We start from the raw sequence: 16,113 nt of genomic DNA on the forward strand, positions 1-16,113 counted from the left end.
GGAAAAAAATAATGAAATGAAAAACAGAAAAAAGTTCATTCAGTTTTTTGAACGTCAACACGTCATGTGCTACTAGAAACATAAGTGTTTACTTCGAATGTATTTGTATAACAGTATTGTGTTTCATTGTGAACGATATACGTGTAACTATAACTTTGTTACAAACTTCGAGGGATAGTTGAGAGATGATCAATATAAACAATTTTCATATAGAAACCCATGTCCAGAAATGTTTCGTTTGGGAATTACAAACCTTGATATGTGTAATAACTAGTCTAAGTCATTACAGAATAATAACTTTGCATTTTAGATTATTGCATTATGAACTTCTAATTAAATTAGCTCATTACAATTTAATAATTGCTATCAGTACACATTACAGTAAATGTTCAAAATGCATTAGCCTTGAATCCGACATCAGCTGGCTGTAAACAAGAGATCTGTTCTTTTCAACTGAATTGTCTGAACTGATGCACACTGCAATAAGTTAGAGTGAGACATTTTGTTTCACTCTAACTTACTGTACCAATCTGCACTAGTTCAGGCAATTTAGCTAAAAAGAACAGAAACCTAATTCAAGTAGAATAAATTTCTAAAAATAACTTAAAAACGTCCTATGTTTATTTTTTACACATTTTAAGACGTCTTTAAGAAATTTGTTCTACTTGGGAAAGTTCTGTTATCGCATGATTAATAATGTTTACAAATATTGCCACGTAACATCAAGGTTTATATGAAAGTAAATAACATAATGTCCCTTGATCGTTTCCGAAAGTAAAAGTCATTGTACACAAAAACGTACATAGCATAAATACACATACATATCAATAACCGTCTGAACCAATCAGCATTTAACGTAGTCATATTGATTTGCAGAGCATACTCATTGGTCGAGATAGTCTTATATTATACATATATTATACATACATGCATCTGTACTATGCGTATGCATTTCATGTACGATGGCTTTAAAGCTCCTGGCCTCTCGCATTGTCTATTTCTTTTTAACGACGTCAGAAGCGAGAAAATGCATACCAAAAATTCTTGCAAAATATATTAAAATAAAAATATATATATAAATTAACACTTGCAATCGATTAAACAAATTTGTAAGATATTTCGTGCACTTCTCTCTTACTCTAACAATCAACAATTTATTGTAAATTAACGTGACATACAATTTATCTTCTTAATCTATTTTTTCACTTATTTCTATTCAGATTAATTTACAATAAATCATTGATTGTTAGAGCAAAAGAAGAGTGCACGGAATATTTTACAAATTTATTTAATTGATTATGTGTGTACAAATGTTACTTTATAGATATATATTTTTATTCCAACGTATTTCGCAAGAAATTTTAGCATGTATTTTCTCGCTTCTAACGTCATTAAAGGCTTTAACTGTGGTTTATCAATGTTGTCAAGATCAGCAAAAGATTTGACTTTACACACATCAACGCTTGTAATTTCCAAATGAAACATTTCCAGACATGGGTTTCTATATAAAAATTGCTCATATTGTGTGATCATCTATATCACTTAAAAAACGTAATAAAAAAACGTAAAGAAAACGTAAAACATAATTTTGTGTATTTGATAAATGATAAATTTATAAATAAATCACAGAAAATACCTAGCAGTACAACTACTTTTAAGAGGATCATAGGAAATAAACAATACAAGAAAAAGGCTAATAAGAATCAATCGTCGATCGCACAAGTGAAGTTATATATTTAATGAAACCGTTATTTCATTTATTTACAATTCAAACGTTTCGGTCCTAAGATTTGGACTCTCTCCAGTGAAGGACATTAAGATATAACGAAGTAATAACGTTTGAATTGTAAATAAATGTAATAACGGTTGATTCTTATTTTTCTTGTATTGTTTTATTGTACATTTGAAAAGCCTTTAACTTCTTGATAGGAAATCCTTGTTAGATGTTTGAAAAAATACCGAGTCGATATTATTTATTTTATACGTAAAAATGATCAATAATTCGCATAATACAAATTATCGGTATGTGATCAAACAGTTAAAAATGACTCGAATAATTTCATTAATTTTATTTGAATTTGACAAACGTTAAAATTCGTTTTGCACCAACTTAATACTTTTCGCAATCTTACGCAAATATGCATAAAATCAAAAATCGTATAATTCTACTTACAATGCTAGACATACATGACATCTGATTAGATATACCTTGACCAGCGCCGGTCACGAGAATACGCTTTCCTTCGAAGTTGATGTTCATGATGGTCGGTCGTGGCTTGTCGTGAATCGTATTATCATACGATGATGTGAAAGAGCTGTATAAGTTTATCTCCGATCTTTGACACGCTCTTCCTCGACGTTCCTCCCGCAGAGATGTGTGCGCGCGGCGCGCGACGAAGTAAATGAGACGGAATTGGTAGGGACGCGGTTATGTGACCGTTACGACGATGCACAGCATATGTCGATAAACCTATCTGCTTGCGCGACACACTTGTATCGCTGCAATACGTCATTTCTCCTTTCGAAACTCCTGAATGCTTTTTCATCGAATAACGGCAGGTTTATTGGCACTAAATCTTTCTAGTGTAACACAGATAACGTACAATAAAGATCATTCCATATCGCGTAAATGTGGTCGTGAATATAAGAGCCAATTAGAATATTTTATTTACTGTTTTATTCACTGATTACTTTATTCTGCATTGGTTGTTGTAATTACTTACAACCACGCTTACGATCACGCTTATGCAATTGTGTGAAATGACTTTAAAACTCTTTTAACGACCACGCGAGAATCGTCGACGCGCCTACTTCACATAGCACACTACATCAAACAGAAGCAGCGGTATGTGAGAAATTTATCGTGACAGCCCTTGTTCTAACAGCGGATCGTCGATTAATCGATTAATTAATACAAGCGAGATAATCCGATGCGGAAAATTGAAAGAGGTAACAAATTCTTGCTTTTCTCTTTTAGATATAATCAAATTTCATTTACTTAATTCGTAACACGTATCTTGTTTAAAGTAATTGTACTATGAAACGGATTTCACATGAAAACTTGATGAAATCTGTCCTGCATACATAGTGAAACGTTACCCTAATTGCTGGTGAAATTAAAAAATGATTGTTCATTCGAGAGTTGAGGTATTTTCAAGTGAACTCGACACTTCTACACGTGTTCTTTGAGGTTAACATGCTATTTTTAATTTCTGTTTTTAATATTTTGAACTACAAAAGAGATTTTCATGAAAAACCTCTACGATATTAAAGGCTAATATATAGAAACATAACAAATTTCAGAATTATTCGCCATTTTGTTTGCAAAATATATGAATGAAATAACTTATACACTGAGAAAAGATATCTGAAAAATCAAAAATATTTCTCATTGCGCATAATAATTAAACATTAAATTCATCTCTGATATTCTTTTTACCAACTGGTTTATATACAAGATTATTTTATCCGATCCTCGTTTTATTCCACTGAGTCTTCAGATTCTCATAAACAAAGTACCGCTACATAAACTTCTTGTCAAGAAAGAATAGATAATTGCTTGAAGAGTATCTTGCATAATTATAATTATAATAATAATAATAATATTAGAATAGATATATTGATAACATTGGCACATTTACATAACATTAGGCAATTATATATATTCATAATGTTAATACGATATATAAAAATATAAAAACGCGTTTGTGTATGTGTGTATCGCATACGAGGGTTTTCGAGCGAATCAATCTCGCGTATTAATATTAGATAAAAACATCTTACGGAAAGCTAAATGTCGAGATAAAATCTAAATTTGCTCGAAAATATGGCCACTATCTTTGCTGCGAAAAGGTATGACTTATCCCAAACAGCACAAGGTGTCCTGGGGACGTCCCAAGAATGTCCTGAGGATGTTTCTACGTCCTCAGCACATACTCTGCACGTCTTTTGGATATTTGTACTGTTAGAGATATTTACGTTTGATCGTTATTGACTTCGAACTGTTGGCAGTGTACATCAGTGAGCATGCTTTATCTTGATATACTATTAGATCTGCTGTTAAATTCACAAATTGATTGCAGATCGACTTCGTCGACTAGATAATTCCTAATACCTTTTATCTCGTAGCCTCCGGTCGATTATAGTTCCTCCCGAGTTTGCGACTTGACAATTTGCGACTCTACGTTATCCTGTATGAGTTTAGAGTCCTCCGTGTCGCTGATATATCCGTCTTCGCCGGTGTAATGCGTCGGATGAACCAGAAGTGGGTTCGTCGATAATATAATCAAGTCTCGAATAGGGAATTGTGCTGCCCACTGCTCCCTAATAAAATTACAATCGTGTCATATAAATATATCATACGCTCGTTAAGACTCATCGAAATCATGCACAGAGAAATATCACTCTTCAGCGGTAAAAGAAACGATTTATTTTTCTCAATTTATTTTTCTTTTTTTAAAATTTAGTTATCTGCAGCAAAGAATATTTTCTTGATAATAGTCTTGAAAATTTTAGAAAATATCATGTACGCAAAAGAAAAATTGATTCTTTTTATAAAAATATTATAAAACTTTAGCGAAAGAAAAGTAGGTTTGGCTCCATGTAAAAAATAAATCGAATTTTTCTTTTAAATCAATATTCTTGAGTGAAATGCAAAACTTTCCGGGATTTAAAATGTATTTTGGATAAACTTGATGCTTATGATAGAGACTTATGATAAATTGGCAGGTATGTAGATTTATAAAATATTTGAAACAAGTAACATTTATTTGAATGCAGCACATATTTTTAGGGTTGGGTAAGTTAATATATTTCTTAACTAAATTAAGTTTAAAGTTAAAAGCTCATAAAATTAACTTAGTTAAATTAAAAGTTACATAACAAAAAGTAACTTAATTAAAAGTTAGGTTAGATTTATTTATTAAAGTTAAACGTGCAAAACAATATACGTTTTCTGTATAATTAACTTTTTAATCTTAGGTTTATGTGAAATAATGAAAAAACTTTAATAAAGAAATACCGACTGTTTTGAGCTCGTGATTTCACACAAGAAAAAACACTGGCACTTAAAGAAATAAAGGAAATTTTATTGGCTTAAATATTTTAATTTTTCTTACTTGACATAGCAAAGCAATAAGTAATTCACAATGATTTTAATATTTTGATAAATTATTCATTTGTGTAAAGTAATAAAAAATGTTGATAAGTTAAAGTTAAAACTAGTTTATGTTAAAAGTTGGTTTATCTAAAATGAACCAAGTCAAATTATAAGTTATTTATTTATTTTATAGTTAGTTACTTTTTTATTTTAACTTTTGACAAATTAGTTACTACCCAACCCTGATATTTTTCTATGTGCAGTTGCGAACGCGACAGTGCAGCAATTACGAAGCCAATCACGAATTCCGCGATCCTAAATTGCGACTCATCAGCGCGCGATTTGTTTATGTCGAGTTCACCAGAAATTCAGAATTGCCTGTCGTGACTTACGATGTGCTGCGAAATTTTATTCAATTCACATACTTGGGGTGCGCATTGGAAAGTATAGGGAGATACTCGTCGACAGGGACTAATTTCCCGAGAGGCATAGCGTCAACCAGTTTTTTCGCCCCGCTGTCCGACAAAATGTAGCCGAGTGTCCAATAACTGTATGCCGCCCGTACGAGGAACTTAGAGCCTTGTATTCGACTCTCCGCTGATTCCATCAGTCGTTTTCTACCCAAATACCTAGAACGCAACGATTTAATCGCGCATCAGCTTTAGGTTTCGCTTATCTATATCGATCGTTCAATCACATGACTAGCTTGAATCAAGCAAAATGAAATTTTTCTTGCAAAAGTGATCGAAAAATAAATTTCAGAATCCTGTAGGTCAAGATAATATATATTAAGAAAAAAAGTGCTTGATATTTGTAACTGCATCATAGATTTAGTTTATTTTTTACATAATTGCATTTTGAAAGAATTATAGTTAGGAGATTACCATTTTTGTAGTAAAAGTCCACATCAATATCACATTATTGTTCTAGTTTCTCACTCAACAATGTAACATTATGTACAATATGTTATATACAACATGTGTTTTATATTAATTCGCTAGTTAATCAATATTTTATTAATAAAACCGTTTAAAATGACGAAAGAATAATTTTTAACAATATTTGTGAGATAAAATTTGTAAATGTTATAATATGCAATCATTTTTATTTTAGATATTTAAAAAGTGTTAAATATTTTAAGTTAAAAATTGTTAAATATTTTAAAAGTGACGAAATAAAAGTTGCAAGACATTTATTTGGTGTCAATATCAATTGCAAAAGAAGAAATATGAACATGATATGTATTCGATATAGTATTTAATAAATGATCAGTTTCATTTAATTTAAATTGGAAATGCATAAGTGTTATATTAAAATTAACAACAACTAATAACGAATATATAAAAAATATAAACTTACACCAAGTCCCACTCAGTATCGATGTCGGACAACTCAGTTAAAACGTAATGAACTTTCTGTCGGAAGAACGGCTCGAAGCGGACGTCGTCCTCCAGCACCATGACATTTTTGTAGCCATATTCTAGTACCTAATATTTAATATTTTATGAATGATCGGCAAACACTTCCGCGAAAGAATTTCTCATTACCTTCTGCCATATGATGTAGTGACTGAGGAAGCAACCAATCTCGCCCATCGTCATCGGTCTGCGCATAAAGAAATTAAAAGATTACACGAGTCACTTGGTGGAAGCTAAAAATAACGCGAATCGAAGTAATAATTTATGTATGAGCTCCATATTATATAGATACATAATATCTTTCGCACTATAATCAATTAATGAGCTCGATCTGCTTCAGTTCTAAATTCTCTCTCTCCCCCTCTCTCTTTTAAAATTTAAATTCAATGAATGAAATTAAATTCTTTCTGTTACTCTCACCTCTTGTGATACGGATCTGCGTAGTCCGGCATCGGTTTCACACCCCATTCTTCCAAGATGCTCTCGTTCAAAGTTCTAGAACATGATAAGGCGATATTAAATTTACGAAGGATATAGCGCCGTAGGGAATTGACAACGGTTTCCTGGAAATGACATAGCGGAGATGTAAGAGATCGAAATGATGTTGAGATGTAAGAGAAAGAAATGCATTTTCTTTTTTATTTACATTACAAGCACGTCGGATTTAATTTTCAATCGATACGCACAATTAATTCTCCATCTGGTTTAATTCTCCATTTTTGTCGAGCCAAATGGAACAATTTAAAGTCCATTACATAAAGAGGAGATTCTCGCGCTAATTTCTATGTTAATCAGTACTTTAATAATGCAATCATTTAAAATGAGTAAAATAATAATTTTGCAATAATATTAGTGAGATAAAATTCGTAAATGTCATAATAGGTAACTGTTTTTGTAAATCTAATTGTTTTTTATTCTAAGAGTTATTAAATAAGTAAAAGTAACGGAAAAATAAAAAAATGTAAAACAAAATAGAAGTTGTATGACACTCATTTAATGACGGTATCAATTGCAAAGAAAGAAACATATTTTAGTAGCACAGTTCATTGGGGCAATATTAGCTACAATTGGGCTCTAATACATTCAATATTGGCTCAATATTACAAAGTAGACGTCTTGCATTTTATAGCCAATATAGAGTTTCAAATATTAGCAATTCATTTATTACCAATGTTGACTATATATAGGATTATATTGGCTCAATGTAACCCCAATGTATGCAAAAATTAATACAATCATATTGCGCAATATTAACAATTTATTCACATTTTATTTATAACCAATACTGACTATATATTGGCTATATTTGCCCAACGTATGTTCAATATAATCAATATTGGGACAATGTAACGCCAATGAACTGTATTAGAGTGAACATAGCATGCACTCGATATTGTATTTGATAAATGATCAGTTTCATTTAATTTGAATTGAAAATGCATAAGTGTTTATGTTGAAAGTAATAAATATAGAAGTGACATTATGAGGTTATCTGGCGCTAACTTATCATGTATAGCAGCGGTAAATTTAGTAAACGTCTATTCTGAATTGTAAATGCGTGCGAATAGTATGTATTCTTACATGTGAGTTATGTGTTAAGCAGTATTCAAGATAATCAGTAATCTTCAAAGATAAATAGTATATATATATATATTTGTCTTGCACACATTTAAAATCTGATATGGTTCGTAGCGACATTAATAATGTATATATTAGTAATGTATTTGAAAGTTCCAAACATCGTCACAAAGTCGTAATAGAATCCATTAAACTGAACGAAAAAGTTCTATATTATTTTGCAAACAACAATGCAAAATTTTGAGTTATTAATTTAAAAAATTAATAAATAATCGCGCTTGATAATGTACAGAGCGGTACAGAGATACGACATCTGTTGTAAACGAGTACATTATAAATAAACAAAAAAATTTTTTTATTAATTCGTCAATAACCATATTTATACACCATTTATAACCATAAAGTTCTTTATCATTTTACCACATAGATTTTTGAATTATTAATTAAAGGAGATTGAAAAACACGTACAATCATTCAGCAAACTTCTTTAATTAATAGGGAAGGCCTATTGTGTAGCTTTTTTTAACGACAATGTCGTTGTCGTTACGTTCTCGTTGCGCAGATATAATACATGGTAGAAAAACGACATATCATGTTAGTAACATTGTCGTTAAGAAGTTTACAGAGCTACCAGGAGTAGATTATAAAGATGCTTCTGTTTCATAAAAAGACAGAAATAGAATAATTCTTCAAAAATAAAAATTCTCGCTTCATGACAACATATTAGTTTCCTCCTACTAGTTGTCTCGGTGTGATTGAGACAACTAGAGATATTAATTTGATTGGATATAAATTATTACTTCTAAACCTACGGTCTTCCTTAACTTAAAAATCTAGAGTATTATTTGTAAAATAGTAAAGGACTTTTTACTTCAATTTTATGAGTTCTGTTTGTATATTATGGCTGTCTTGAATTTTCAGACAACTTATATATACCACGTTTCTATTTATTTATTGTCAGTTTTACGAAAAAGCAAAAAAGAAAGAAATCTAAAAATTTTTCATCGAAATATTTAAATTTCTTTTTAACCTGACGGTAAATTTATGTTACATTTACAGTAAATTTATGTCATTAAAACATGCTTAAGAATGTTTATTTCCCTATTCCGACAGTTTTATAAACTTCTGCTTTATATATAAATATGTCAAGTTAAAAGAAATTTTTTGTATATTATGTTAGAAGTTCTATAAATATGTTTACACAATACATATTTAAAATTAAATATCTCGAAAACAATACGATTTCTTTTACGTATTGTTAGCTCAATTAATCTTTGTATATTTCCGAAGGCAATTAATCATGTCGTATGACATTTAAAAACGACACGTGAGATGAATAATATGCTAAAGCGGTGAATACGTAAACGATCATACAAATTACATACCAGCTATACGTTTTTCAGTAATTATACGTTGATCCGGATAGGCGTGCGCGATTCTATCAAATGAAAGATAAGGATTATAAAGTGAACATATCAATGAAACCTTTTAAAACCCGGCATGTCAGATGGACGAAAAATCCGCTCGTTAAATCTCTCTCGATCGAAAAAACTCCCCGAAGTCACAATACTATTATGCTGTGTGCCAGCGTGTACCTTGACGCGTCGTACAACTTTCCAAGGGTGTCATTATTGACAACACATTGACAAACACATTGTAGAAGTTGCATCGATGAACGTTGAACTTCGAAAGTTTCAGTTTCAACGATGCGCTCTTGCAACGTTAATGTCTTCATCTTACCATTAAACTAAAGTGACAGCTCTCCTCTGCGAAACTCGCATGCCACTCAAACACTTAATAAAGGCACTTGATTAGTCCTTCGACCGTCATTCACTTCGGCGAATATGACTTATAGCATATGTGTAGAAGTCAAGGTTGGGAAGTAACGAATTTCTTGTAACGTTTCCGATACCTTCACAAGTTACTCTCTAAATTTCTTGAACTGAAATTTCACTGGAAAAATAGAGCAAATCTGAATGATTCTTTACTTATATAGAGTGAATTCTCCACTCTAAATCGCCGAGTGAATATTTTCACTCGAAATTGAAGAGTAAATCCAATGCATTCCACTCTTTAAAGTACAATCACTACATTTTCCTCTGAAATATTTATAACTATATTTATATCTGAGTTGAGTTAAACGCATATTTCAATGAATAATACACTGATTATACTTTAGAGAGTAAGAACAACAGCTAGAACAATTAATTAATGCAACAAAAACGAAAAATCTTCGATAGATTCGTTAGATTCAGACTGGACGGGGAGAGAATGTATTCGCACGATTATTCGCTATTAGGTTAGAAATTATCCCCCAACTGACCCCTTAATGGGAAGTAAAAAGTAAAAGTCTACGTAGATCGTGCGCGATACGCATACGACCGCCGGGCAATCTGCGCGATATTAATGTATTTACGCGTTGTTTGTCGTGCGACGTAATGAAGACTAGGAAAATATAAGAGAAAAAAAGGACGATCCAAATGGCTTGTATAAGCGATATAATAAGGGTTATATGACGCGGTGGCAAAATTACGCACTCAGTCCGACCTAATTAACCCAACCTAACTCAGGTTCCCGATTCTTGGATGCTCATTTCAGAGGGAGATATTCTTTCCCCAGAGCACCGTCATGTCCGTTTGATTAAACTTCATGCGACAGGAACCTCGGTACTATCTTGTCTTGCTTACTTTGTGGAACTTTTGTGAATTCATCATCGTACCGCTAATGTCAAACCTGTTTACTTTCAAGTAAAAAATGAAGTTTTTATTATTTCTTATTTCTCACCTTTTTTACACTGTAGGATAGCCGTGTTCAGCTCAGTTGCCGTCGAGCAGATCGGAAAATAACCGCAAGATTAAAATAGAATAACATGTAAAAGGTAAGTAAATAAAAATGGCAGGTAAGTAAATAAAAAAAATAGCCTGAAATATAAAAAATGTTGGACTGGAACAAGACGTACACACAAGGGAAATTTTGCTCTGTGAGAATAACTGTCTCTCTTCCGGTCTTACACACAAAAAATATCATTCTACTGCTAAGAAAAGCGATTATTTAGTTTGCTCTGTTTCTCTTAAATAATAATTATTTTCAATCAAGGCTATTTTCTTGAAATATATTCACCACATGCTTATTATCATGTGCTTTAAAGAATTTATTCTTTTTAACAGAATATTATAAAACTTCATCGAAGAAAAAGTTGGCTCGACACTATATAATACTCTTGATTGAAATGTTAAACTACGATCTCCTCCCCCTCTCTCTAATATATTTTGAATAAAGGAGGATGTCGGAAAACCGCAATTTTTTTACTATGAGTGGAACCTAAAATTTGGGTTCTGTATGACCGAGTACATCTTAAATAGTACCAAAAAAATGGTCACACGTCAATGGTACCACAAAATGGTCCTGGAAGCTCGAGGAACATCAATTGGAGTCACGCAAATTAGATACTTAGGCATCTTAAACCCATAATCTCTCTACCTATAAACCTTAAATCCATAAACTCTAAACTCATAAACTCTAAACTGCCCATACACCCTAAGTTCTTATACCATAATTTATAAGCCGCAAATCCATAAAATCTAAACTTATAGACCTGAAAATCATGAATAAAAAATTTAGTAACACATCACATGTAATCCAGAAGCATTAACTTTGAAATCTGCCTATTAACTCTGATTTCACAGACTTAGAGTTTATGAGCTCGTAAATCTCATCTTTGGACCTAAACTCTGAACCGCACTTAGCCAGACCCAGAGACACGAATGAGGACGTGGCGATTATCATCTCCATTTCTTTTACCCTTTTTAATTTTTTTTTATTTTTTATTTCTTTAGTTTTTTATTTTTATCTATTTTTTATTAAAAACTCATGTGTGAATAAAAGCAACACTGAAAAAGATACAAAAAAAAGTATCATTTGACAGAATAAGAGACGCGTCAAATTATGTTCCAGGCATTAAATAAATACCAGTTATCCATCGTTCTTATTACCAGAGTGTAAGTCTGGATCATTCAATATCATATTAGTATCTTCGGTAAAATAATTATTTAAGTAATTAGCAGACAAAGATATTGTTTCTTGATGTCTGGCATAACTGAAATACCATATAACAGTCGCAATATGAGAACATCCTACTATACGTAAACCTACCTTGCCTAAGCGTCTAATTTGCTTGTTTGACTCCAATTGATGTTCCCCGAACTTCCAGGATGTAATACCATTTTTTTACTATTTAAAATGTGCTGACCATACAGAACTTTAGGAATTTTTTCCTAAAAACCTAGGAATTTAGAATTTTAGGTTCTACTCGTAGTAAAAAAAATCGTTTTCCGATATCCTCCTTTAATGCGCTTATTATGAACTTATGATAAATTTGCGGATATATAAAATCACAAAATATTTGAAATACAAGTAATATTTATTATTGTGTATACACAATCTTTGAATATTTTTTTACAATTTGATAACTTGGTTAACTTGGTGATGTGTAAGTTTGGAATGATTTTGATTAAATTGATTATGGAAGATCAGATAGGAGAAATTATGTAGAAATAAGTGCGTAGATAGAATTTAAGTGAAGGAGAAAACAAGGTATTATATAAGAAAGCAAAATTCAGGGCGGAAAAGTGAGTAATAAATTTATGGCGTCATAAGAAACGAGTAGTTAGAGTAACATAGATAATACAGCAAGCTTAATATAGAAGAAACAAGTATAATATAGAAGAAACAATCGATAAAAGAAATGTATAATAAATGATAGATAATGTATAATAGAAAATAGAAGTACACAAAAGATGAAGGAAGAAGAGGATATAAGAGGATATAAAAAAAGGATATAAGAAATAAAGAGGAAATGTTTGGTTATCGGATCGGATAAGGAAGCAAAATAAATGTATACCGAAGAAGGATGATACAGGGACTGATGGAACAGGTGCTGTGCAAGTAAGAAGATTGAAGTGCAAAGAATAAAAGGAAAATTATAGAATATGGAAAACTCCTCGATGATGTAAGCTGAAGGAGACATAGGGAGTAAAGGAAAATTTTATGGAGTTAGTAGAAAGTATAGAGTAGAGTAATAAGACTAATAAGATACGAAAGAAAATTGGAGGAAAAAAATATGAAGAAAAAATAAAAAGAACAATAAAGAGATCAGGTAGAGGAAGAGGAAAGATAAAGGGATAGCTGAAGAGAAGGACAGAATTTGGAATATTGTGTATGAAGACGATATAGTACCTGCTGTGAAATAAAAAAGTGTAATTAGACATGATAGATAGAGAGAAGGTGTAGGTAGTGTAAAGGTTAGTGTAAACCTGCTCAGCGTGAAATAAAAAAGTGTAATTAGACATGATAGATAGAGAGAAGGTGTAGGTAGTGTAAAGGTTAGTGTAAACCTGCTCAGCGTGAAATAAAAAAGTGTAATTAGACATGATAGATAGAGAGAAGGTGTAGGTAGTGTAAAGGTTAGTGTAGGTTAGTGGAAATTAAGAAAATTGTAAAAGGAAATTACAACGGCATTTAGATAACGAGGATGATATTGTAAAGTTAATTAAAGAGGGGCACTGTAATCATAGGAACATTAGTAACTAGATGAGTAGAAATAAGGAATGGATGCATGTATGTAGTTAAAGAATATAATTATAAACCAAGTCCCCTTCTTAACTATGTTAGCTGAAGGAAAATACTGATAAGACAAAGTCAACCATCAGAGTCTTGCACATGTAATTAAATGTATTATAATATATATATATATATATATATATATATATATATATATATATATATATATATATAATTAGCAAATTTTTTAGCTATCACAACTAAATAATTTTTACTATAAAAGCAAGAAAATTTGCTCCTGCAGTTAATATTTTTAGTTGTCCATATATTAGCAAATCTTTTTTTCCGTGTAGTTAAATCGTTTATAGAGGAGGGAACAAATTTTTCCGCTTTATATATTGCTTTTATAGTTTTCCTATAAATAGCACTCTAATACGCATATTAACGTTCTAAGTCAAAAACCGTATAAAAGTCACGAAAAAATCCGTCTATTCTCGATGGTTTAGGTATCGGAAAAATATTGGGCGCACCGATTCATCGAGTACGGATTAACTGCTCTGACGGATTCTGCTGTGTTCCTCTCGTACTTGTGAGGCATCGAGCGGCAGAAACCGAGAGCAAAGACACACAGAGAAGCGGGAAAGTCGGCTCAGCCTTCTATCGAGTTTAATTGTAATCGTCAATGTTAAGTCACGCGTTACTCTGTTTCCTCTCTCTTTGAGCTGTAAATAGAATTAAATTCCTCCGGTTTCCTCTGGTTTTCTCCGGTTTCTTCCGGCTAGTAAAGAAGAGAATATTTCTCTTCCACGCAGTTAAATCCAGAATCCTTTAGAATATATCTTAAAGTATAGACAAACAAAACGTGTCTGCGATCAGATGCCGGAAAAGCAGTATTGATTCGCACACAAAAAAGAATAATACTTTCGAAATAACTCTGAATTAATTCGACAAAATAACATAAAGAAGGAAGATATATATGTAAGTTTAAAATTGAAATAATTATTTCTGCAACACAGAAAAAAAATCTCCGCAACACAAGAGGAAAATATTTCTTTGGATTTAATACATTTTATTGCATTCAAATAAATTTAATCATTGAAATGGTCCAAGAAAACATAGATTCTAATCAATAAGTAAGATCAATTGGCTTTTCAAATAATTTTATTGTTCGATTCAAGTAATTTATTGTTTGGTATTAAAAAAAAGAATTATTTGGTTTAAAAAAGAAAATTGTTTAACTTAATTTCCTTACTTTCCTAAAAAAAATTCTAGAACTCTATAATTCTACAATTTAAATAATCTTAAGAAACTTGATATTTTTTTCCCGCATGACTAACGATCTGTTGTTTTATTACTTCACCGTATGCGGCCTTTTTCCCGCATAATTTTTCATTCAAAATACTGCATCATCCCGTAAAGCGTCCATCCATTCTTTTTACTGACCACGGTTTGGGTTTCTTGATTAAACAGGAATTAGTAACTCTAACTAACTCTAACGATATGTACTTATATTATATACTTATAGTATTATGCTTATAATGTATTCTCTTATCTAAAAAGCTTTTCTCACTAATATTTACTAATTATACTTACTTAGTTATACTTACTAATCATTGAGAACAATGCGACAACAGTCGATATATAATGGATATTAACAAAATTAGATTGAAAAATGAAACTTTTAAAAAAATAACTGCTTTCAATCAAATAACACAATTTGATCGAACGAAACAAAATTTAAAATATAATCAAATAATATATTATTTTTTACTGAAAATCTTTCTTCAATAATAGTGTTTTTTTCAAACAACGTAGTATAATCAAATAAAAATATATATGATATTTAATATAAAATTATGTTGCTCGAATCAAACAAATATAAAGAGAAAAATACTTTAAAATTTATATATGGGATATAAAGTTTATTTCTGTAAAGTAGGGGAGACCGAGGCTAGTTTGCTACCGGGATAAGTCAACAAAACTGATTATTTCTGCTATTCTCTAACAAAATTAAGTAAGCATAATTTTTAAACATATCAAAGATGGCTTTGAGAGAAATTACTTGCTTGATTCTGAAACTTATTAAAAAACAGTAGAATCGATTTTGTCAACTAACCCAGGTAGTTAACTAGCCCCGGTCTCCCTTAGAGTTTATTTCTATGAAATAAATTTTTGTTCCACAAATAAATTTTCGAGTATTTTTTTCTCAATATATGAATATACCAAAATCTGCGTTATCTCCAAATTCTCACCAATTCTCTTTCCAGAGTCACGAAAAGTACTTGGAAAAGTTTGACGTACAACTGTATAAAGAGACGATTCAATTATCTCTGTTTTAGTATTTCATTTGTGTCACAACGAATTCTTTTCTTTTCTTTTCACAAGATTCACCGTGCAAGTTGATCGAAGAAGATTCGCCGTTAAAAAAAAATAACACGGCGTGATATAATCGTGAGTTCG

The 16,113-nt window shown here is 31.2% G+C and overlaps 2 protein-coding genes across 4 annotated transcripts in view; both read right to left on the reverse strand.

Annotated features, from left to right (window-relative positions):
• LOC116852996 (L-xylulose reductase) overlaps window positions 1-2,496 on the reverse strand; it is a 9,709-nt gene extending 7,213 nt beyond the window's left edge. For both annotated transcript variants that reach the window (XM_032833843.1, XM_032833842.1), the window contains exon 1: window positions 2,209-2,496. In XM_032833843.1, the coding sequence (XP_032689734.1) occupies window positions 2,209-2,260 (52 nt within the window). In that variant the 5' untranslated portion in view covers window positions 2,261-2,496. The remainder of the gene's footprint in view (window positions 1-2,208) is intronic.
• Window positions 2,497-3,600: 1,104 nt separating this feature from the next.
• Window positions 3,601-16,113, reverse strand: part of LOC116852993 (glycosyltransferase 25 family member) — a 36,362-nt gene continuing 23,849 nt past the window's right edge. For both annotated transcript variants that reach the window (XM_032833835.1, XM_032833836.1), the window contains exons 6-10: window positions 6,937-7,011; window positions 6,646-6,703; window positions 6,458-6,585; window positions 5,524-5,727; window positions 3,601-4,323 (exon numbers count right to left, since the gene is read on the reverse strand). In XM_032833835.1, the coding sequence (XP_032689726.1) occupies window positions 4,140-4,323; window positions 5,524-5,727; window positions 6,458-6,585; window positions 6,646-6,703; window positions 6,937-7,011 (649 nt within the window). In that variant the 3' untranslated portion in view covers window positions 3,601-4,139. The remainder of the gene's footprint in view (window positions 4,324-5,523; window positions 5,728-6,457; window positions 6,586-6,645; window positions 6,704-6,936; window positions 7,012-16,113) is intronic.

Source organism: Odontomachus brunneus, unplaced genomic scaffold, assembly GCF_010583005.1.
Source record: "Odontomachus brunneus isolate Ranch 3 - 2012 unplaced genomic scaffold, Obru_v1 Obru_scaffold_264, whole genome shotgun sequence".
Classification (NCBI taxonomy): Eukaryota; Metazoa; Arthropoda; class Insecta; order Hymenoptera; family Formicidae; genus Odontomachus; species Odontomachus brunneus.